At 38.9% G+C, this 21,850-nt stretch overlaps 1 protein-coding gene across 1 annotated transcript in view; it reads right to left on the bottom strand.

Moving 5' to 3' along the window:
* Positions 1–21,850, bottom strand: part of LOC112977071 (von Willebrand factor D and EGF domain-containing protein-like) — a 183,625-nt gene that overhangs the window by 100,700 nt on the left and 61,075 nt on the right. Inside the window, exons 6-10 of the mRNA XM_026088975.1 lie at positions 21,346–21,481; positions 17,267–17,484; positions 14,229–14,302; positions 7,009–7,279; positions 3,445–3,659 (exon numbers count right to left, since the gene is read on the bottom strand). Coding sequence (XP_025944760.1) covers positions 3,445–3,659; positions 7,009–7,279; positions 14,229–14,302; positions 17,267–17,484; positions 21,346–21,481 — 914 coding nt within the window. The remainder of the gene's footprint in view (positions 1–3,444; positions 3,660–7,008; positions 7,280–14,228; positions 14,303–17,266; positions 17,485–21,345; positions 21,482–21,850) is intronic.

A 21,850-nucleotide genomic window follows, 5' to 3' on the forward strand; every position in this document is an offset into this window, starting at 1 on the left:
AGAAAGAAGAAACTTTCAACAAATTGGTGTACATTATTAAGTAAACTTTCTTTCCTTGAGTCTGGGGAATGCATAAATTCCCAGTCTGGCAAAGTACTTAATAAGTTTAATCTCTGTTTTCTTTAGTCACTTTTGCATTGTCCTTCCTGAGTTGTCCTATACATTTTTTAGGACTGCACTGGGACTGTTTGGTAACAGATGCTTAAGTGCTTTGCTGGCCCTGTGCCTAACTGCGTGACTTCACTTCACAGAACTTTTTTAAGGTGCAGGTTACCCTTTGCATATTACACATGAAGTAAGGCCTTGGATCTGTCCCTGATGTGACTCAGATACAGCCCGGAGAATGGCAAAAGAGATATATTTGTTTCAAATACTTCATTATGAAAATCATCTTTATCTATTTACCCTAGCTCTAATTACAAAGGGTTTCCTCTAAAGTTTGGAGCACTGTATTTTTTGCTTTTACCCATTTTATTCTTTTCAAAATTTTTATGCATACTTCATTTCATTCTGGCCTTCTAATGGAGCTTTCTTTGAGCTTTTCTTTCCACACAAAGAAGTTTTCTATTGATCACAGGGTTAGAGTGTCATATAAGGTAAGATTATTTTTTTCCTTTTTTAATTTAGTCCAGCTTTAATTATGGGCAAACTTCTAGCGAGTTTAGTTTGAATGAACAACCATAATTAAAGTTTCTCTGGAAATCTCATGAGCATAAGATTTCTGATTGATCTTATTTGTATGGCAGAAGAAGAATCCTGGACCTTTGAAGAAGAAGATACGCTTCTTGTCCCAGGAGTTGGAAGTACTTTATTTCTGGACAAATTTGAAATATCACCAAAAGTTTAGATTATTTTGGCATTATTTTTGTCTTACAGCCAGAATATAAAGGGTTCAGGAAAAAGAAAACATTTGCAAACATTTTGAAGCCAGATACTAGGTTCTGTTGTAGAAAGTTTAATTACCTTATCAATTTTTCCAGTATATTTTGAAAATATATGATATTATTATTTTGATCATTGATAAATACTAACTTAAAAAAAACAACAACATTGCAGTGACAGAGGCAAAATGAACCAATTTCTCTTTCTGAAATACGAGCCCGGACATTTATGAAACCATTTTTCACAATGTGCAGGCACAACAGAATACAGTATGATATGATAGGAAGGCTTTCACGCTCACAGAAATGCCCAAGCTATTATGCACTTAGCAGTAGCCTTCCTACAGTCTAGGACAATAAAACATATTTTGTTGATTGAGGGAGTACTGAAATGACCTCTTGCCCTTTGCAGAACAAGACAGTGCAACTTTAAATTCCACGCGGCTGTCCTGCGCACACCGTGTCTCTAGTTCTGAATGCTCATGTTACCTGTGATTGCAGCTACCCGGAGTCACATCACCAACTAACTGTAAAGCTAAACAAATTAAGGCAGCAGAGGTAGGTCTTTTTTTAAGGGAGCATTACATAAACTAGAGACTCTGGTTAAATATTATGTATTTAATAATTAAGTAAAACTTACGTAAACTAGTGATTATCAAACTGTGTTGAATACTAGTATAGTGAGTCCAAAAAGAATTTCTGTTGCTTTCCCAGTGGATAACTGCAAAATGTAAGAATAATTTCTCTTACTTATTTAAAATATGTCTTTTAGAATTCCTTGTCAGGATGCTTTTTTAAGGACTGAGAGGTTCTGATGTCATTTTATTGTTTAAAAGGTGCATTGGAAAGCTGATGTTTGAAAGAGATCTGTGCCATTCTGAGCCCTGCAGTTGCTTGGGAGAGGTGGGAGCCAGGGAAGAAACTGATCTGCCAGATGGCAAACACAGCCTAGCTTCAGGTGCTGGAGAGTCCTGAAGACTAATGTGCCTTAAATGTTATTTAAAATGAAATTAAAAACAGCAGCAGAAAATATCACCCTCCAGGTTTTATTTTCTGTTGTGCCATTTCTCCGTGGGTGGATTAGAGACTGATCCAGTCTCCTCTGGAAATGGCTTTAGTCTTTCCCTTGACTTCAGCCGGTTTTTGAATCAGGCATGGGTTCTGAAGACTCCTTAACAATCCTTGCTTGGGGATTCAGCAAAGCTAAATTTGTCACCCTTCTGCCCTTCTCACTTAACAGAAGATTCCTCTACCTTTCCTGAAGTATTCCCATCATATGTGCCAAGCGCTAGAAAATTCCTCTGTTTTATGAGTAAATTATCTTCGCACATATTCTGCCTTGGCTCTTGATCTTTTGGCAACCTTGCTTTGAACAGCTCCTCCCAGGAGTCTCAAGGTAGCCCCTCACTGTGCATGTCAGAAGTTGGTTGTCCTTGCACCGAATTAATTCGCCCCTTCCCTTCCCACAAGCAATATCTGACTGGTTCTCATAAGTGCATTAAAATTTGTTTCAAATGGCTGCTGACTTCTAAATTGTACTATTTCTAACTACAAGTCAAAATTGACTAGATAGCGATCATTTAAACCCGTTGGACATTACTAGAAATGGTAGAAATGGTAGAAAAATTTATTTATTTTCTGAAATGTAATAGGTCTAAAATTTTTTTTGTTGCTGAAGGATTGAGCTAAGTAAGCTGTTCCTGTATGCAGAATAAGTGTGATATTAAGGTATGTACTGACCCATCTGACCAAGGTTTGGGTTTGTTTCCCTGTGCCAAATTTTCATGCAGTTGTTCTTCCCGCACCAAACAGGGAGAATATCAGGACCCAAGTTGATCATACAATAACTGCGCAAGTAAACATAACCAGTCATGATCAGCCTGTTTTTCATTATTTGCAAACGGTACTTCACAAGCAAACCTACACAGCCAAATAATCCCATTTTGCTTTTGGGATCACCTTGAAGGTGTCTTTAGAGTTCAGCATCAGGAATTAAAATGTGGGGTAGGGATAGGGATATGTTACAGAGTCAGATTCCTGGCTTTGGTTCCAGACCATCTGTTTCAGAAAGTGAGAGTTTTTAAAGCCTGCTGTCATTAGTAGAGTAGATATTAAGCTTTAGCATGGTACATATATTACCACACTTTGTCAAAATGTAACATTTAATCTATATCCACATATTGTAATTAGTGTTCAGGAATAAAAGAACAAGGGAAATACCAAACCCTTAATTAATCCCTATTGTCAGTTATCTACATTTTCCAGTGTGGGTGAGAACTGCATTTTTTTAACAGCTGAGTGGGATCTTAACACGGCTGTTAACATGACATCACTTGTGAATATAAAACTTGTCTCTCAGTAACTGCTTATGAGTATTGTGCTGACTGAAAAATCAGCTGTCGTGCTGTTTGGGATGGTGATGGGCCTCCAGGCTTCCCTCGGTAGATTAAGCAGATCTCTCTGTCAGGTCATTAAAGGGCTCTGTAACGAAATAAATGTATCAACACCCCTTAAAAAAATGTTACAGTACATCTTCCAGGTCTAGAATCCTCCAGCTTTGTACCTCCACTCTTCTACGAAGTCTTCCTCAGGCACGTTGCTGTGCTGCGGGAGCAAAGGCCGCCCGCCGGCGCGGTGGAAGTCATTACGGCCGTCCCCGTCGAAGATGCCGCACAGACCTTGGGTGCTGTTAAAGTCGCTGCTCGGCGTCCTCACTGTCAGACTCATTCCCCACTCACTTACATCAGCGCGAACAAATGCTCCTGAAGGGAACATGATCTGAGGAGGCAGGAAAATCCAGTGAATTGAAACCATTACCAAGCTTTTAATGTAATAAAAAATGTCCATTTCTATAAACAAAAGTATCAAAAGTAGGGTGCTGGCTATACCGGTGGTAATTTAAGATCACTTAGATACACTATAAATATTTATTCATGCTATTATTTAGCTTGCTTTCAGATTTGCTGGTGCTAATATCTGATAGCATTATATAAATATAAATCCATGCAAGTGCTTCCTTTTTAAATTAATAATTACATTCACTGAAGTTTTCCCACTGGTAAGTTAGCAGCTAATTTTTGAAGCAACTTCCATGACAGTAAGACCACCCTTGTGTCTTTGCCGAGGAAATTGTTTCTTTTAGATAAACTGCCAAGTCTGAAAAACAGCTTTCTTCCCTCTGAAAAATCGTTTCATTTTCCAAGGCCGGATTACCCAGAAAATGATTGTGTTTTAAAGTGGATAAAGCAATTTTCTCATTAAAGAACTTGTGGTAGGCTTATGCTGACCTTTAAAAGAAAAAAAAAATCTTGAGGGTAAGACAAAGAAGTAGAGCTGTGTGGATAATGGATTTTTCAGATTGGTGGCCCAACCAAAAAAAAGGAATAAATCACTTCAACTGAAATGTATTGTTTGTTTCCTCTATTTTTCCAGGTAAAATGATTTTGAAAGTGATCTGTACCAGGCGTGGGGGCGAGAGAGCTCTGTCCTGATAACTAAGCCTAGTATTTTGTTTGATCCAAAATTCGATGTTTCTAGTTATTTAAAAACATACATTAAATAATTGGAAACACTTTATTTAAGTAATTCCAAAATAGTCATCCCTGCCCAAACTATTGAGAATAACTTACTCAACTAGTGTCCATTGCTTTTTTTTCTTTCTCTTCTTTTGGTGCCTTTTAATTATAAGGTTCTTCCCACCAAATCTATTCACATCTATGAGGATGTGACTAACATACATTTTTATTTCCTTGCTGGAATCCAGAGTTTAGATTTTGGCTGCAGTAAATAACAATCTTGGGCATTTTAGCTTCCTGATACTTTTTGTGGTGCTACCTGTATGTGATCTCCTGGTCCGATTGAGCTAAGCAACAGTTCCACTGATTTCAGTGGGAGTTGGAGATACCGTGTTTTGAACTCAGGCTCACTTTGGTTTGATTTAGGCATTTAAAGTATCTTTTCCTCAGAATATTGACCTTGGCCAATAACAGAAGTCACCACACAGTTGGCTTATGCTTTGTGCCATATGTCTTTCTTTCTTTAAGACCCAGAATTTTCTCATGTAAGTCAGCAGTAGGAGTCTTCTGGACTACAGCGGCACAGGATGAGAGCTTGTGAAACAGCGAAGTTTGGAATAGCCTGAGGTGCTGCAAACCATGGAAGAGATGAGCAAGCAGATGGCATGACTATGCCTGCGCCATGTCAAAGTCTTCCTGAATGGCTCATGTAAAACCAGTCCTCTGAATACGTCAAAAGGCCTTGGCCGTATGTCCACCTTAGCTGTATGTCTGGCTTTCCAAGGTAAGTTAAAAACAATGCTTTCCAAGCAGAAAGCTAGAATGGCTTGATTAGTTAATTTTTTCTAAGTTGTTTAAAAGATGGAACAGGAGAAGTGCTGTTGACACAGAGCTGGGTGGGTTTCCTCTTTGAGATAAACATATGCCTTCTAATTACATTCTTTAACTACAAGGAGGAACATTTGCTGCAATGCTGTGTGCAAAATCCTTGCAGTCAGGACTGCATGAGCTGTTTCAGTCTTCTGTGCTGTTTGGATTAGTATTTGCAGGTGTGGATCTATTTCAGGAATTTAGAGGGCTGTAATGCTTTGTTTTCCTGTTGCCCCTGTTAGGACGTGCAATCCGCCGCTGAGGACCTAACAACTGTCCAGCTTTTCTGTAACCCACCTGGGTTTAACCACTGCTGATGGGGACTTTGAAGAAGCTTTACTGAGAGCTCAGCTTATAGAGATATAAAGTGACTGGCTGCTGGGAGCTGTCACCTTGCACAGAACGGAAAGTAACTTAACGCCACTCAGAGCGGCCACCTTGATTGCTACAGGAGCTGCAGGGACCCGGCTCCTGCACGGTGCCTCTGGAGACACAGAGCCAGGCTGAGGTGTGGGGCAGAAGGGCTGGGAGGTTGGGGGAGCGGGAGGGTGACACAAATCGGGGTGCACTGTTCCCAGCGGTGTGATGAGGGACCATACACATTGCTATGCCATTCCTACAGGTTCCCACTTGGATGAGAGCAGGATTCATAGTCATGTCCCAGAGGTGTCCTAATGTGTTTTATACACAAAGGAAATCAGTGAGACTTACATGAGGTGTAAATGAGGATGGGGAGGTTCCTTGCTAAGATTATTCTGGTAATAAAACTGTAATTATGTTGCATTTAGTTGCAAAATGAAATGGCATCTTGCTTCCTGCTTTTTCTCTATTCTATAATTAACAGACTTTCAATTACTAGCTTATCAAGATCTATTCCAAGGGAGATCATGAAGAGAGCCAAAACACAGGAACTCCCTCATATCCTTTTGGCTCTACTGTGGACCTACTTTCACTCTAAATGTTTCCTGGCAATAAATCTTGATGATACAACTTTAGGATAAAATTACCTTCTTGGCTGTAATTTGCGGCTCTTCTGCTCACCAAAGCCCCCTAGTGCAAACTGCTCTTATTCTTCCAGTGATTTCAGCCAGTAGACTGGATTAAAATTGCACTGTCTGGATAAATGATATGCATCATTTTGTGTATACATTGGATAAATGATATGCACATACTTTGCATACATACAAAGTGTATTATGGCCTTATCTATTTTAGGCAAGTGCTTCAAATTATACCAAATGTTCCACATTTGCAGCCCATTTTCATGGCTTTTGGGGGCTCTTTGGATCTGGCTATTATTGCCTTACTGTTACATTCTACCGTTCCATTATTCTACTATATTTACCTGTGATCGTGCCTTGAATATTTATATCAGAAGCACTGCAAAAAAACTTGATTTAAGTGAAGTGGTTGGGTAGTGCCTAGCGTAAATTAACCGTGAGAAGATTGCCGTACTGCAAATAGTAGGTAACAATATTGGCACTGATATGTTTCCAAGAAATTTCTAGAGATATTTGTAGATATGTCTCCAAGAAATATCCAGAGATATTTGTTTTGTTTTGTTTTACTGTTTGTTAAACTAACACTTTAACCAGCTCCTTCCCTTGGTCTTATTTTCCGGTACCTTTTGCTGCAGGCACTCTTACAGCTTCAGATATTTTTGTAGCAACTTCTGTAATCATTCAGAGATATTAAACTCACATTCTTAAGAACAACAACAAAAGTACTCAAATATCCACGTACTGTTATTTTTCTCCCTCCATAGGACTTTAGGATTTTGACTTGTGGCGATGCGTCAGCGCTTTTGATGGCAAGCTGTGGTTTGGTTTCCCGGAAATGGCCGTTGCACATATCCAGCACCACAGTGTCCTTCCCCTCTCGCGCAGCTACGCCGCAGTTGCAGGCTGCGGCCGCGCGCTGGCCTCCGCAGTCCCACTGCCGAACGTGCACTTCAAACACCCGCGACAGGCTCTGGCACAAAAGGAAGGTGCCGATTTTGTAATTATCGTAACGCCTAAACAACAACAAACAAAAACAGGATTTAGAGACCCGGAGCTCCCCCCTGTAATGGCTGTTTGTTTGTACTCGTACAGCAGCTCTCTTTAATTAGGCCAGTGTGGTGGCTGGCCTTGAAGGGGAGAGAAAAATCAACACACGGGGAAGCATTCAGCACCATAAGCAAGCTAATACTGCCAGAGTTATTAGCTGGAAGTGCATAAGAATTCATGTGAAAAGCTGGTAGCTGTCTAAGAGCTGCTGCTATGGCAACGGGCATGGATAAAAAGCATAAACGTTTGATAAAAGCAAATGGGAAAAACTCCCTGCCTCCAGGCCTTAATAAATATGTTTTGGTTCTAACAGGATGCTTTACAGCACGATATTCTTCAAAGCAAAATCAGCACTCAAATAACATCTTCTGTGACTAATCACTAACTTTTACAAGACTGACTGTGGCGAGGTGAATATTTCATATGAAAAATTGGAATTCCACTGAAAACCTGTTAAAATGACTTTTTTTTTCCTCCTCACAGAACAACTTTACTATGAGCAGAAGTTTCACTATAAATGGATCGGCAATCAGCACATTGCAGCGTGTTCAACAGTTTGGAGCTTTCATTCTTCTCCGTACAAAAAGTCCTTGCTGCATCTGAGTTCGTGAGGAGAGTAGTTCCACAGATGTTTCCCTCTGCGCTAGCTAGGCAAAATTCCCCCGTCCTGCAGCAAGGTGCAGCAGGGAGTCCGGCATAAAGGCCTACGGGAGGATCCTCCGGTATTGCTCTCTGTTTTCTCACTCAGCAATCTTGTCTTACTGTTCTTCTGTATTTTATTCCAACACGATGTATATAACTAAAGAAAACAGTAGCTATATACTATATAGACGTTGCAGGAGATCGCTCCACATGAGCCAACAGCTGCCATCTTTAAAAGCAGTGGATTCTTCTACTTTCTTTTGAGGCATAACATTTAGTTTTAAATAAGATTTTTAGGAAATTAAATAACATGGAAAATAAGCTACAAGCTTATAATAATAAGCCTTATCATTTTCTGCAATAAAAAAGAAAATGCGAAAAGCAATGTGCAAAACATAAAATCAACCACTAAACTAAATAACAGGATTTTTTAAAGCAATGTCATACAGACATCATTATTTTTTTCAGTCAATATTTTCTAGTCAGAGGAACAAATCATTTGTTGTTTTATCTTTGGTTCAACACCCAAGATTTTTTAGTGTGCATATATCAGGATTTTACTACTCTTCACAGTAAAAGCCATAGAAAAGTATGTAACTTAAAATACAGTAAGAATGTAAACTCTAACTGCTTTTCTCTGCAAGAAAACACATTGGACTTTATACTTCATCTTGAAAAACTTAGTGCAGTTGGTCATAAAAAGATTTTGAATCATTCTGTCTCATCTTATTTTCTAATCAGGTACATAAACCCTAAGTACACTGCTCAGATGCTGTTGCAAATACTGATTAGAACTAAGGAAAACATTAAAAATATCTAATCTCTTTTAACATCAAATGCTAGCTCCATTTGGACCTCTTCATAGGAGAAAATGAGGAGCCAGGAAAGTTAACGAGAATCACCTTCCAGGTTCCTTCAGTAGTCCTCTCAACAAGAGGAATTTAGAAGTAATGGTTTTTAGAAAGCTTGATAGAAAAATGTGCAGCAAAATGGCTATATCTAGACTAATCAGGTGTATCTAGTAAATAAGATAGTATTAGCTTATGCATATAAATATCATTCCAGTAATGGGAGCTATTCACTGCTTAATAAGCGTAGACAATGGATCTAATCCAGCTCTCTTGGAAGTCACTGAGAGTCCTTCAGTTGAGTCATGACATGGATTCCACAGCACAAAACAAATTTGCTATGTGTCAAAATTGAAGCTTTCAGCTGGCTTTGAATTACTTCAGTGGATAATTGAATGTAATCAGGTAAACTTTTGTGATGTTTATACAACTTTAATTGTGATAATCATTCATTGGACAACATTTAAGAAATCAAATTGCAGCCTTGCAGAGCTGAAAGCTTGAAGTAGAGTTATTGGAGCTCTTGTACAAGGGGACTCAGCATATTCTTTGTGAACCAGGCACTATTGCTTGTGTCTAAATTGCACTCCATTGTGCAACTTGCAGTTCTGCTTCCCTAATAATCTATAGCAATGGATGCACCGACATAAAGTGGTCCCCTCCCTCCCCATGTATGTGTTTGGGTTGTTTTTCCAAGGAGTGCATCAAGTTCCTGTTCCTTGTGCTCTTTATCCAAGAATTGTACAATGCTCCTAAGATAATGAGATGTTATCATAGGAATCTTTTCTCCTGGCTCATGATAAGAGAAGGGTATAAGGGAAAATAAATATATATGATATATGTAAACATAGTAGCGGTGTTAGATTAACTAATGCAATACACTCATCTCTGAACTGTTCACCAGGCTGCACTGAGATCTCCTTCACCTTTTTATCGATTCAATTATTATTGCGACTGCTCCTAAACTTCTTCCATCACAGTTTTGCCGCCAAATCATTTGATTTGTTGATGTGTCCCTCTGGGCTTCAGCTTCCCTCGTTAGTGAGAACTATTTTATGCTATTTGTTACCCTAGGAAGTGTTGGATTATGCTGCAGGATGTCCTCAGGTTTCCGAGTGTTTATCACTAAAGAGCAGCTGTGTTCTCAGAGTGAAGCTGTTGGGTTATGTTCAGAAGTCCCTGGAAGCTTAAGGACATATAAGCTTCTACTGACTGTCAAAAATATAGGAAGTCTAGCATAGCACCTCTGGGAGGGCTGCCTTCTCATGTCCAGGACTTAGTTGTACACCACTGTGATGAATTCTATTAAAACCAAGCACAAGGACAAATTTCTACAAGCTGAGTTATTGTGTAGTCATACAGGGAGTGGTGGCAGTGTGCCTGTGATAATACTGATGGATTTGTGTAAACGTTTGAGAAATCTCACAATTCTTTTTTTTTTTTTTTAGGTAAAATGCAAAACAGCATTAATCATATATAACTCACCAATCAAGAAATATTTCCCTTTTTACATTTTGCCATAAAAGGATTTTCTCCTTATTGAAAGCTAATATTTCATATTTAAGAATCTACAATTTATGATATGAAAGGCTTTTATATTTATAACATGCCATAACTAATAATGAAGGCCATACTTTTGCTTTACAAGGCTTTCACATTCATTTAATTTAGAAGGTACTTTGCTATAAAAGGAAGTGCTATTTTTGGATTTTAGCTAGTATAATTAATACTATGCACCAATATACACAAATTGAGTGTGCTTGCGTTTTAAAATATGACACATTCTTCTTTGATTTTCAGTCTATTTGGTCAAAAGAATAAAATGATAAAATAAATATTTCTGTAAAAATACGTTAGCCAAAGGCATACAGAAGGGAAGCATTATCATTAGAACCATGAGTTAGGTATTTTAGTTATATTATGAATAACTAACTACCCGAGAAGTAATGCGAGCTCAGTAAATCAGATTAAAAACTGTTGACAAGTATTTGCAGAAGTTACAAAATGAAGTATTATTGTGAAATCTCACAAAATAACTTACACATTAGAAATGACCATTTCAGTAGGAAAATTTTCCTACCAAAAAGTCCAAGTCTTCCAGACAGCGTTTTGATTTTCATGCCATTTTCACTTTTCCAGCTTACAAATTTGCTAAAAAAATTAGAATCAATGTTTTTAAATTAAACTATGTTTTAATGAGCCTTGTTTTTCTGTTAAATTTTGGAAACCCCAAACTTGCAGTTTTCTGTTTTTGTGTCTGCTTTCATCCTTGCTTTTCTCCATTGTGTATTTTTCCTTCTCTTCTCCACTGCTAATGGGAAAGTCAGAAGAAGTAAGAAAATCTGGGAAAGTCAGGAGTATGTTTATGTGCATGCACATTTGTGTAGAAAACATTCCTACTGTTGCACTCCTACCTACACTCCTGCGGTTTTGCTATTGGAAATGCTGCCCATGTTCAGGCTTGCTCTTGCTTTTACCATCACAGTTCTTAGGTGAGCCCTCCGCAGGACTGCGTGGAGAGTAGGAAGAAAGGGTGGTGAACACCCAGCTGCCCACGACCTCTTCACATCAAGCTCTTCCTACACGAGCTTCATCTTAGATTCCGCTGCCTCCCTGGAAGCTGACTTACAGGTCACTAGATGCAGTGGGGGATCAGATATATTTCCTTGGGTTATGCTGTTTGGTGGATGCTCTGCTGTTGATCTCTGAGGCAGTTTTGATAGTTTCCTTATTAAGCTTTGTTTGCTACCATTTTTGTAGCCGTATAGAGATTGCTATAGGTTGCTGTTTCCTTCAGTTCTCTTCACTAATTTTGGATGTTTCTTTTCTTCCTTGTGTAACGTTCTTACCTGAGCCTGTGTCTACTGACCACTTCGAGTCAGCGTAACTTCTGATACTCAAGAGCTGATGTTCCACTTGTCCTTTCAGCCTATTGCTTCATGATCCCTAGGAAAAGTTTCTCTTAGTTTATTCTCTTTCCTTGCTCCACCGCTTACAATCTGCAGAGACCCCTAGGTCTCTTTCTGATGCCTTTTTATTATTGAAGGACATTTATGTGGCTTCCTACTTGAGCCCACAAGCTTTTTTGTGCAATTGTTCCGTATTCTCGATACCTAATGCACATCTCATTTCAAACACAATTTTCTACCACATACCCTTTTGCCACCAAAAGGAAATGCTTCTGTTCCATAGCTCTGTCTCAGCATTTGTCTGTAGGTTGTAAGTTTGTATCAAGACAGAAGCAGGAATTGCATTCACTGCTCCTTAAATACAGAACTTTAAATTCATTTGTCAATATGTTATCATTTTTTAGATTAATGCATGCAATAAGCAGACAGAGAGGTTGCCTAACTGACGTCTAATAGGGCAGCATAATCATTACAATAATTGAAAGAGAAATTATTTACAGTAATAAATGGGAAACTAAGTAGGAGTAATGGGACTGTGAAATGATGGGTAAGAAACTTGGCTGAATATCAAGAAGTGATATGTCTTAGTGAAATAACCTGATTATTGAGATGGCAGAAGCCCCATCGCTTGGCTCATTTAAAGCTAGACTGGACAAAACAGAAATGAATGTCCACAGGGAAGAAACCTGTTGTTACTGAGGGCCTAAGGTATTCCTGGGATTTTTCCATTTCAAGATTTTGTGATTCGGAGGTAGAATGCCACAGATGGATGGTCTTTTCCAATCTCCCTGTACTCAAACGGAATTGTAAACTTGCCTAGAAGCATTTCTACGTATTATCAGTAAAGGGTTCCAAAATGAGTTATTCAAATAAAATTGCTATAACATTTTAAGCCCTTTTTTCCCATGGAAGCTATGTTATAATGTATTACATGGCTGAGAGGGTACCCCCATTCTAAGAGGCAATTTTCAGTAATTCATGACTTTCTCAACACAACAATCTGGTAGGTCACTGTCCATTTTTAGCCCCAAATCAGAAGTGAATATTTTAGAATGTAAATTTATGGAGAGTTTTTAAATAATATTCTAATCTAATTTAACATCCCAGAGTTGAAGTAATTGCAGTACAAGTGGCATGTGGATGTCTGTGCACCACTTGGAGCTCTTCCCTTGCAGTTCTCGCTGAGTGACTGTACTGCCAAGCTCTTGCCTGTGATAGTCTCTTTTTATGAGGTTTAAAAGACCCTTGGAAGTAAAGTGTTTTCTGCAACCAGGGAAAAGTGCTTGTCTGCTCACTGCACTAACTCCTGGGAGCCCTGAGTCCTTTCCTCAGCTTTTTCAGATCGAGCAACCAAACTTGCATGAATCAAGTACCTGACCACATTATAGATGGAATGTGGCAAAGGTAGAGGGAAACGGGAAAGCCCTAGATAGGCAGGGGCAAATCTCCTAGCTGAGACTACCCAGTTCAGGTGATGCCTTTGCTTGAGGCGGGAGTGTAACCTTTAACGGAGCCACTCCCTTCCCTACTCTCCTTCCACGCAGAGATTTCCCTAGCTTTGACGTCATTTCAGAGTTTGTGTTCCGACAAATGCGTCCTGCTAGCTCCAGAGCATGCTGGGTTGAAATTGGGACATTAGGATGTCGCAATTAGAATATCATGCCTGCTGAGTCCCTCTGGATGCTATGTTCATAAAGTCATTATCTGTACCGTTGCGAGGTTAACAGTGGAATGGCAAATCTGGAATGTGATCTGAAATATTAGTAACTGTGGTTCAGACGTGCCAGATGTACACTTTAAAAACTTCTGATTATGCAAAGCATCTAGGGTAAATACATTCATGAATGATTAGGCAAGTTGATTGAAAAAAAAGTCTGTACAGTATAGGCTGTAAAACACAAAGATACCATCTTTGGCTCACTAAGTCTTTCAGCAACATATCACTGGATAATATCGGAGGATATTTGTCAGTCACCATTTCTGAAGTTCTATCTGAGCCAGTACAGCCGTTTCTGTGTTTCTTTGGTTATGATCATGACTGTCAGCTCCATGCAGAGATGCAGAGGTAGTTGTTCATATACAAATGCAACAGCATTCTTGGGCAAAGTGACTTTGTATCACGAGTTACTACGCTGCTGTGGGGACACAGTGGTTAGCTTGCGTCGAACTGGGATGTCTCTAACACAGCACTAGATCACATGCTGTAGACACCCTCTCAGAAGCATCAATGACAGTTTTGTTTGAAGAACATATTAGAATCTGACCTTTGTTTTCTAAAAATTACTCGGTGTCAGAACCATTTCAGCTTCAGGATTAATACATTCCTAGTCCTTTTGTTAACAGGAATATAACCAGCTGCGAGGAGACCATGTATGATATTGAGGCACTGCATTAATCAATATAAGCAAACCAGCACAACGCTCTTTTGCTATCTAATGTACAACCAAATACATGCTACATCCAGGAACCAAAGACTACAGTAATTGAGCCAAATTATTTCAAAGTAGAATACTCACCATCCATCAAATGTGATAATGTGTGGATCAGTGAAAGAGTAGCAGTTCCCTGTTGGGAGGTCTTGAACTGTGACCTAGTTAAAATGAAATGTGTAATGAATACAGTCTACGCAGCGGGTTTTCTTCATTACTGTTCCTCACAAAACATTAGGGGCAGGATTCGTGTGTCAAGTATAAACTGAAATCTGACTTCTAAAGCATGAAAGTGAATTGGTACAAAATAGGCTTTGCTTTCAAATGTTTAATCACATGCAATACGAGGAGTTTGGAGTGCACCTATTCCACCTGATGTAATGCATGGCCTCTCTTTATTTGGTAAAAAGAAAAGTTTTTCTATTAAACCTTTTTGGTTAAGAAGTAGATCATTCCCTGAAATTATCAAGAGGGTAGAGTGCTCATTAAGTTGCACTAATTTCAAGGTCTGAAGTATGGTATAAGAAGGTATGCTGTAATTAAGTAGCATTACCATTTCTTAGTAATCATGGACTGCCCACTAGTTTGACCTTAAATTTCCTGATACAGCATTTGAATGACTAATTAATATATTTGATGTGCAGATTATTGATCAGGTACCAATGATGAGGCCCCCACTCAGGCTGCTGGAGCTGTCTGCTGTCAGCATGCGATTGAAAGGAAGGGAGCTACTAAGATCAGCAGAGATCTTTGACTGCTTCAGCTCTCAGCTACCTTGGTGTAAACTGGATTACAGACAAGGTCTAAGAGCTCTGGCCGCCTGCGGGGAGCAGAAATGCTGCCACAGAAAGCTAGAGGTAGGACAGCTCACACTGAAGTTGCAATCCTGCTTTCTCCAGCACAGTTAGGTCTCCATCACCACATCCTCTCAAGATGGTGCTTTTGCATGATTGCGTATTGCTATACAATTCTCAGAAATGCATAGGACCTGTAGTGTTTTGCAATATGAGGAGCTCCCCAGTCACACTGTTGGGAATGATGAAGTATTATGTTTTTCCCATATCCAGCCCGCCGGGGATTTTTTGGTCAGGGCTGCTTGCTTGCTCTTTGTCCAGGAGAAATCCAGAGGTGCAATTCAGTTAGTTCTGCCGTGATCTTCCAGGGAAGAAGAATGGCCACTATATCCTTGTGCAGTCTTTGAGTGACAAAGCAGAATTTAGTTTTTTAGGAGTGGTGAAATTAAATAAATGAGTAAGAGGGAAAAGGTAGATCTACACTCACTGATATAATTCCTCACCTGAGAGAATACATCATCTTTCAAAATGCCCTTTAACCATCCCACAGTGACATTGCTTATACACCCACAGGTATCTGGTATCCCCAACTAGCAGAGTGATTGTCTTGAGGAATGAAAAACAGAACATCCCTTTGAACGGCATTTTGATACGAGGTCAGTTGCATCATTTGTATCTACTGAGTGATGTAAAGAAGTATCACAGAATTTTCCCATTTTTTCCACTGCCACAACCTTTCTAAGTAAAACATATGAACAAACACATACACAAGCCCCTTTCTGCCCTGCTCTTGTCTTACATGATACCAGCAGAAGATGCAACTGTACATGGAGTCTTAGGTTGCTGGAGAAATCCATTTTTTCGGGCATCTGAATATGTCAGAATGTTCTGCAAAGCATTTCCATTCAGTTTTAAATTAAGTTGAAAATAGTTGAACAAATCTGAACAACTAAGGACTCTGTGGATTTTAGTATATGAGTTTTCCCTTGATATGTTGCAGAAACTGTTTTACATTAATGCCTAAGATTATCTGCAAAGCAGCAATGGGGGATAATATCTGTTTGTTTCTATAGATCAAGCTTTAACTAGGATTAGATGCAATTTATTATTAAAATTGATTAACTTCATTTCACATTTGCTATATTTTCATATTTTAATAGCAGCATTCGTAACTTCAAGAAAAAAATACAGATATGTGAGTGCACTGCATTGAATTAGCTGCTATTGCTGATTTAAGAAAAATCTTAAAAAGTTTAAAAGAAACCTATGTGGGAGAGGAAAGGAGATAGTTACTTGCTAGTAATTTTAAATTTAAAGACAAAAATTCTTTTACTTCCGCTTGATCTCATTCTTTCATGAGTAAATCCATTAAAATCATGCTAGTGATTCTGCTGTAAAGGTAATACCAGTGAAATTATAATATGAGGTATTCTGTGAGACTAAAATGCTGTCCATATTATTTATTTCATTGGAGGTATTTTTTCTGTTAGTTATAATATACCAGCTTTGATGTGCCAACACTCTGGAAATTTTAGCTGAATCAAATCAGACACGTATTGCGGCTTATTCTCTCAGGCCATGGGATTATGGCACACCGCTATGAAGCCTCTCAGCTGAGAGTCTGAAAGACCTTCGCAAATGATGGGCCAGTTGCTGCTTGCCACACTCCTTTGGGCAGGCTTTCTGCAGTGCAAGCGTGGTTTGGCTCACTGCTTGATTCTCATTATTTTTATTTTGGACTTTTTATACACAGATACAGGAGGAGACAGAGCGGGTAAGAGTGCCTTCAGAGGTCTCACGCTGATTACTGGCAGGGTCACAAATTGAACACAGCAGTACTGATTCTCAGTTCTCCTTTCTAATTACTAAGGCAGGCACCTTTTTTGCACAAAGTTTTCTTGCAGGACCAGCTTTCTTTTCACTGTGACCAGTTTTATCAAGTCCACGTGGTTTCTGTGCTTGTTTGGAAACTTTCCTCCAAACTGGTGAGTTTTCCTTCATCTCCTCCTTGAAAAGGAATGTTAGTTCCCTAAACTGGGTTCTCCCTCTCCCCGCTGCCTGCCTTCCCGCAGCACACACAGGCAAGCCGGGTTACGTCTGTAATCCAGCTGTTCGCCCTACGGACGTGCTGACTGATGATGAAACATGAGTCTGTTAAAACAAAAACCTTTGCGTGTTAATTTTCTTGGCATAGAAGGTCACTGGTTTGGTTTACTGTACTAACAGCAGTCCCCAAATGTTAGTGTTTATGTGGTTTATTGTCTTGTTTTCTCCGATATTAAAACTCCCATTTGAATTTGACATGTTTTCCAAACTATTTTAGGAACCAACCTTTACATCCGTCGGTGTGTAAGCCCTCCAGAGCAGTTCGCTCTGTTTGGCTGGCTTCGCTCTGATGCGAGTGATGCGGTTGCCGTCCTGCGCGAAGTCTGTCACAGCTGTCACCGCCAGCGCGGCCGCTGCGCAGCTGCTTGCCGTGCAGGGCATCGGCAGCAGGTCCACGTGGCATGCTGAGAGGGCTATGTTTGGGGGCCCCAGGAACTGGCTATCTAAAATGAACACGAACACTGAGTTTGACAAGAGATATTCCAGCAGTTGCCCGCACCCTGTTTACCGCCCAGCACAAGTGTTTTACGTTCCAAGACACACATGCATGGCAACCAGATGGGCTTTGCGTGAAGACAGTTGTGACTGACCTAATCAGGCATCGCTTTGCACATTTTACTGTTTTTTTTTTTTTTCCTGCAGTAGACATTTTACTAAAACTTACTGTGCTGTTCTGTCCACAGGTGCTAATATTTCTGGAATGACAGTCTTATCTGTATGGGTCCATGCCCAGGAAATGAAGATGAGTATTTCTCATGACAAAGAATGAGATGAATCTATGTTTCAGGAAAATGTCTTTCACTAGCTTTATTGTGAAAAGGTATCTGCTGAGACTAGCTTAATTTAAAATAAAGGGAATATTTTTGTCTGGAAGGAGAGGAGTCTTAAATCAGTTTTTAGTGACTTTCAGGTCCAGGAGAGGAAGGCAAATGCAACAGATCAGTAGACCCTTATCTTTTACAGATTTTTGGATTTAGCTGAGTTATTTTGCTTTAGTTTCCATCTGTAAAATGATGGTAGTATCATTTATATCTTTCACAGAGGGGCTGTGAGGATAAATTCACTAAAAGACAGTGGAAAAATAATATATGATGATGTTGCTGGCCATATAAGTATCTGTGATGGGTGGGGAAGTGATGGGTGGTGACAAAATCAATGTGGCAATGGTAACTCAAGCTTATTCATGCAGCTCTGCCTCTGCACATCATATCATTCCTAAAGAGACTTCTTCTAGCAGCAGGAATAGCAGTGTCCATTTCTCTTCAGTCCTGAACCCTCATGCTGAGGTCACAGGTAAAATGCTAATATCCTCTCTCTATTTTTTTTTTACATGGATGTGTTTTTTATGAACATTGAATCATAATAGCATTTGGTTCTGAGCCAGCTGGCCTGCGTTTTAGATAATGTCTATCTTCTCCTCAAGAAGTTACCCAACCCTTCACGAAATCTTTAGTGAATATAAAATAAAATTTTGGGCCTAAAGCTGATTTCAGGACTACCAGTGTTTGTGCTAAATGCTTAATTTTCCCTCCCAGACCTGTATTTATCAGATGATAATGAACAACGTTCTGGAAATGGTGGCAATGGAATTAATTGGATACAAAAATAAGTGATTTTCTTATCATTTTTCAGATTTCTAAATTTGTTTAATAATTTATAGGAGATGGTATTCCAGTGTTCTAAGATTGTATTTCTAATCTGATTAAGTAATCAACATTTTATTTCTCATGGAAAAGACCCATAAAATGTAATTGAAATTAACCCTGTAGAGTTCCATAGAAACTGAACTAAAACCTACAAATGTTAATAGCATATTATCTCTCACGCCAAATCCTTAAAGGCTGCCTTACTTCTTATAGAAAAGTCTTCACTCATTTTCAAGGTTCTTGATTCAATTAAATTGGAGGTTTCCATGAGGAATAGTTATGGCCATTGCAGCCCCATGGGCTGTGCTCACAACCCAGAACAACAGTTTAAAATCAAACGAAATCATCTTGTCAAAACAGCAGTGATAAACTTAACAAAAGCAGAAGTTCAGTGGCTCTGGTGTGTCTAGGCCTTCATTACGATATTGTCTGAACTTAGAGAGATATTTATATGCTTGTAATTAGCTTTCTTATCACTTATTCCCTACATAATTAACACAACAGTGGTTTTACATGGATTCAGTCAGACAAGGAGCTTGTCGGTTAATTTCTTCAGTATAAATGAATCTCAGCTAAAATTGTTTTTATTTTCAATTTATAGCACTGTGGCCAACATTACATTTTTCAGAAGCCCACAGCGTTCTTTCGAATAAACAAAGAAACCCTACAGACAATAAAGGCACAAAATAAACATGCGGTTTTGCAAACACACAGCAGTAGCTACTCAATCTTAACTACATATAAATATCTCAATTGATTATAAACGGCCCAGCGTCATACAAGGGAATAGCCTCAGGGTGGAACGATCAAGGACTAGAGTTGGTTATTAGTTTAAGCTACATAAATGAGGTGATTAAAACTGACGGAAAGTTGCCACTTCAGTGACAAGTTCCCTCAAAGATAGTTAATTGGTAGAGTTGTGTCTCTATCTTGACACCTCTTGGCACCAAAATGTCAAGCCCATTGAAGCCTTGGAAATAAATCTGCTCCTGCAAGTTTTACCTCACCTCTTTCCTTCAGTAAAATGCAGAAGCACGTTGTGGGACTGCAGGAGACCCCTGGCGAGAAGTCAGCCTTGGGTTCACATTTATCCGTCTCAGCCTCCCCAGGCTTGTGAGCTCGTAGCCCATGAGTTTACTATCAGTGAGATTTTTGGAGGCCTAAGAATATATCTAGGTAGCTAATAGGAGTTAAAAATTGCCCTTAGAGATCCTGTGACAAGCTTTAATTTGATCCCCATAAGGGGTAGGTGTTTAAGTTGCCTAGAGGTTTGAGGACATCCCACCGCACACCAGCCTGCATCCTTCGGTGCCTAGGTACCTAAGTGAGTCTGTTCCCGTGAGCTCAGCGAATGTTTGCCTGATGATAGACTGACAGAGACTCTACGCCAAGAGGAGCGTGTAGAACTGAGAACCGCTGAGCCAGGAAGAAATTCAAAGTACTCCATGTCCGAGAGCCAGCACAGCTGCTGGGACCATAAGGCGCCGCTCAGTTTAAGATCGTTGTGTTATGATATCATTCGAATGACTTTTTTTCTTCTGTTTGTGCACTTGGCTGAGGGTGGGGAGAGAAGGAAGAAGGACTGAGAACTCATGTTAAGTGCTTGATTTAAAAAAAAGGCAGAGACTAAGAAGTGAGAGTGGGGCAGAAGATTGAGTCACTGCAGAGACTTACGGGTTCTTTTCTGTTTTAGAGGAAGTTCAGTTTAATGTATGCATCAGTGGCAGATTTAAAGGGGAAGAGGCAAAGTTTTAGATTCCTTTAATAAAGACAATGATTTTTAGCAGTGCTTCAGTTCCATCGCTAAAAAATAGGGGCTAATCTCATTGCCGGTGGAAGGAGTCTAAAGGACAATTCACACTTTCAAGGATTTATTAAGGGAAAAATGTCAGGAAATGTCTGTTTTTTGCCAAAATTTTTTGAACTGGCTTTTTGGGGGTAGAAAAACTGGGCCTAATCCTATCTCTAAACAATCTTCTCATTGAGTTCCCCATGGAAGCAGAATAAATCCCTTGCTAGAAAAAGGTTTGGGTGTTTTCTTTAGTGAAAATGGTAAATAAAAATCCAAATGGTTCCCTTGGTTAGGCATGATATTCCACCAGATTAACCTGGGGAAAGTATTTACCAATTAAAAGGGCAAGATAATTTTCTAAGAGACATTGTCAATATTTTCAATCAAAAAATACATTTAGGAAAAGAATTATATATTACAATAAGAATGATTTTTTTCATCTAAATTAAGGTAGACAAAAACTGCAAGCCAACAAAAGAAAGAAAAAAAGGCTTCAGTACACATTTACTGAATAATAAATCTGTAGGTGAGCTCCTTACTGATAATTACTGGAATTATTCTAGCTAAGACCATATCTATTACAAAGCTTAAAATGGAATTTTATACTCTTATAATTTAAAATAAGTTCTTCTACTCATATTTATTTCACCCACAAATCTCAGTGGACTATTGTTCAGGCTATTGCTAATTAGGTGTTTCTTGGTGTCAAAAGCATGAGTGATACTATCATCTATTTTATTTTGTAAGCAAATGCAAGGTCTCAGTAGTTGAGTTTATGAGTTCTGCCTTGTGTTAAAATTAATTGTAACATAGGTGCTGGGAAAAGTAATCACACTGATTTGATGCTGATAATGTGAAACTCTTACCCAAATCCTCAGTACTTAGCTGTAAAGTAATTTTGCAGGAATCATCATGCCCCGCACAGGTAATAGGTACAGTACTCAGAATGGTCAAAACATGCTCTTTGCCATCCTCTGCAATTTGTAATGATTCTGGTAAAAACTGAAAATAAGAAAATCACTTTTAGATCATTTTGACAAATTAATAAGGCAACGCTGATGTTTATGAAAATTTGAGTGCTTTTAAGCAATTGTGAATATAAAGTTGCTTGTAAAATAATAATCATCTTAAATTTTCCAAAGGTAAAATTACTGATAAAATATTTTAACATGCTTGGTAATTAAGAAAATGTTTGCAGTTGTCATATGTAGTGTCTAATTGCCTCCCATTTCCCAGTCTCAAAACAGGCTTTTATAAAACCTGAAAATAGTGCGATACCATAGAATTTATTCATTTTTAATGTCTCTGGTTAAAAGCAGCTTTCATTCCAATGCACTAAGACACTAGCAATATTTATGGTCTGAAGTTTGG

Source organism: Apteryx rowi, unplaced genomic scaffold (genome assembly GCF_003343035.1).
Source record: "Apteryx rowi isolate R43461 unplaced genomic scaffold, aptRow1 scaffold_8, whole genome shotgun sequence".
NCBI lineage: Eukaryota > Metazoa > Chordata > Aves > Apterygiformes > Apterygidae > Apteryx > Apteryx rowi.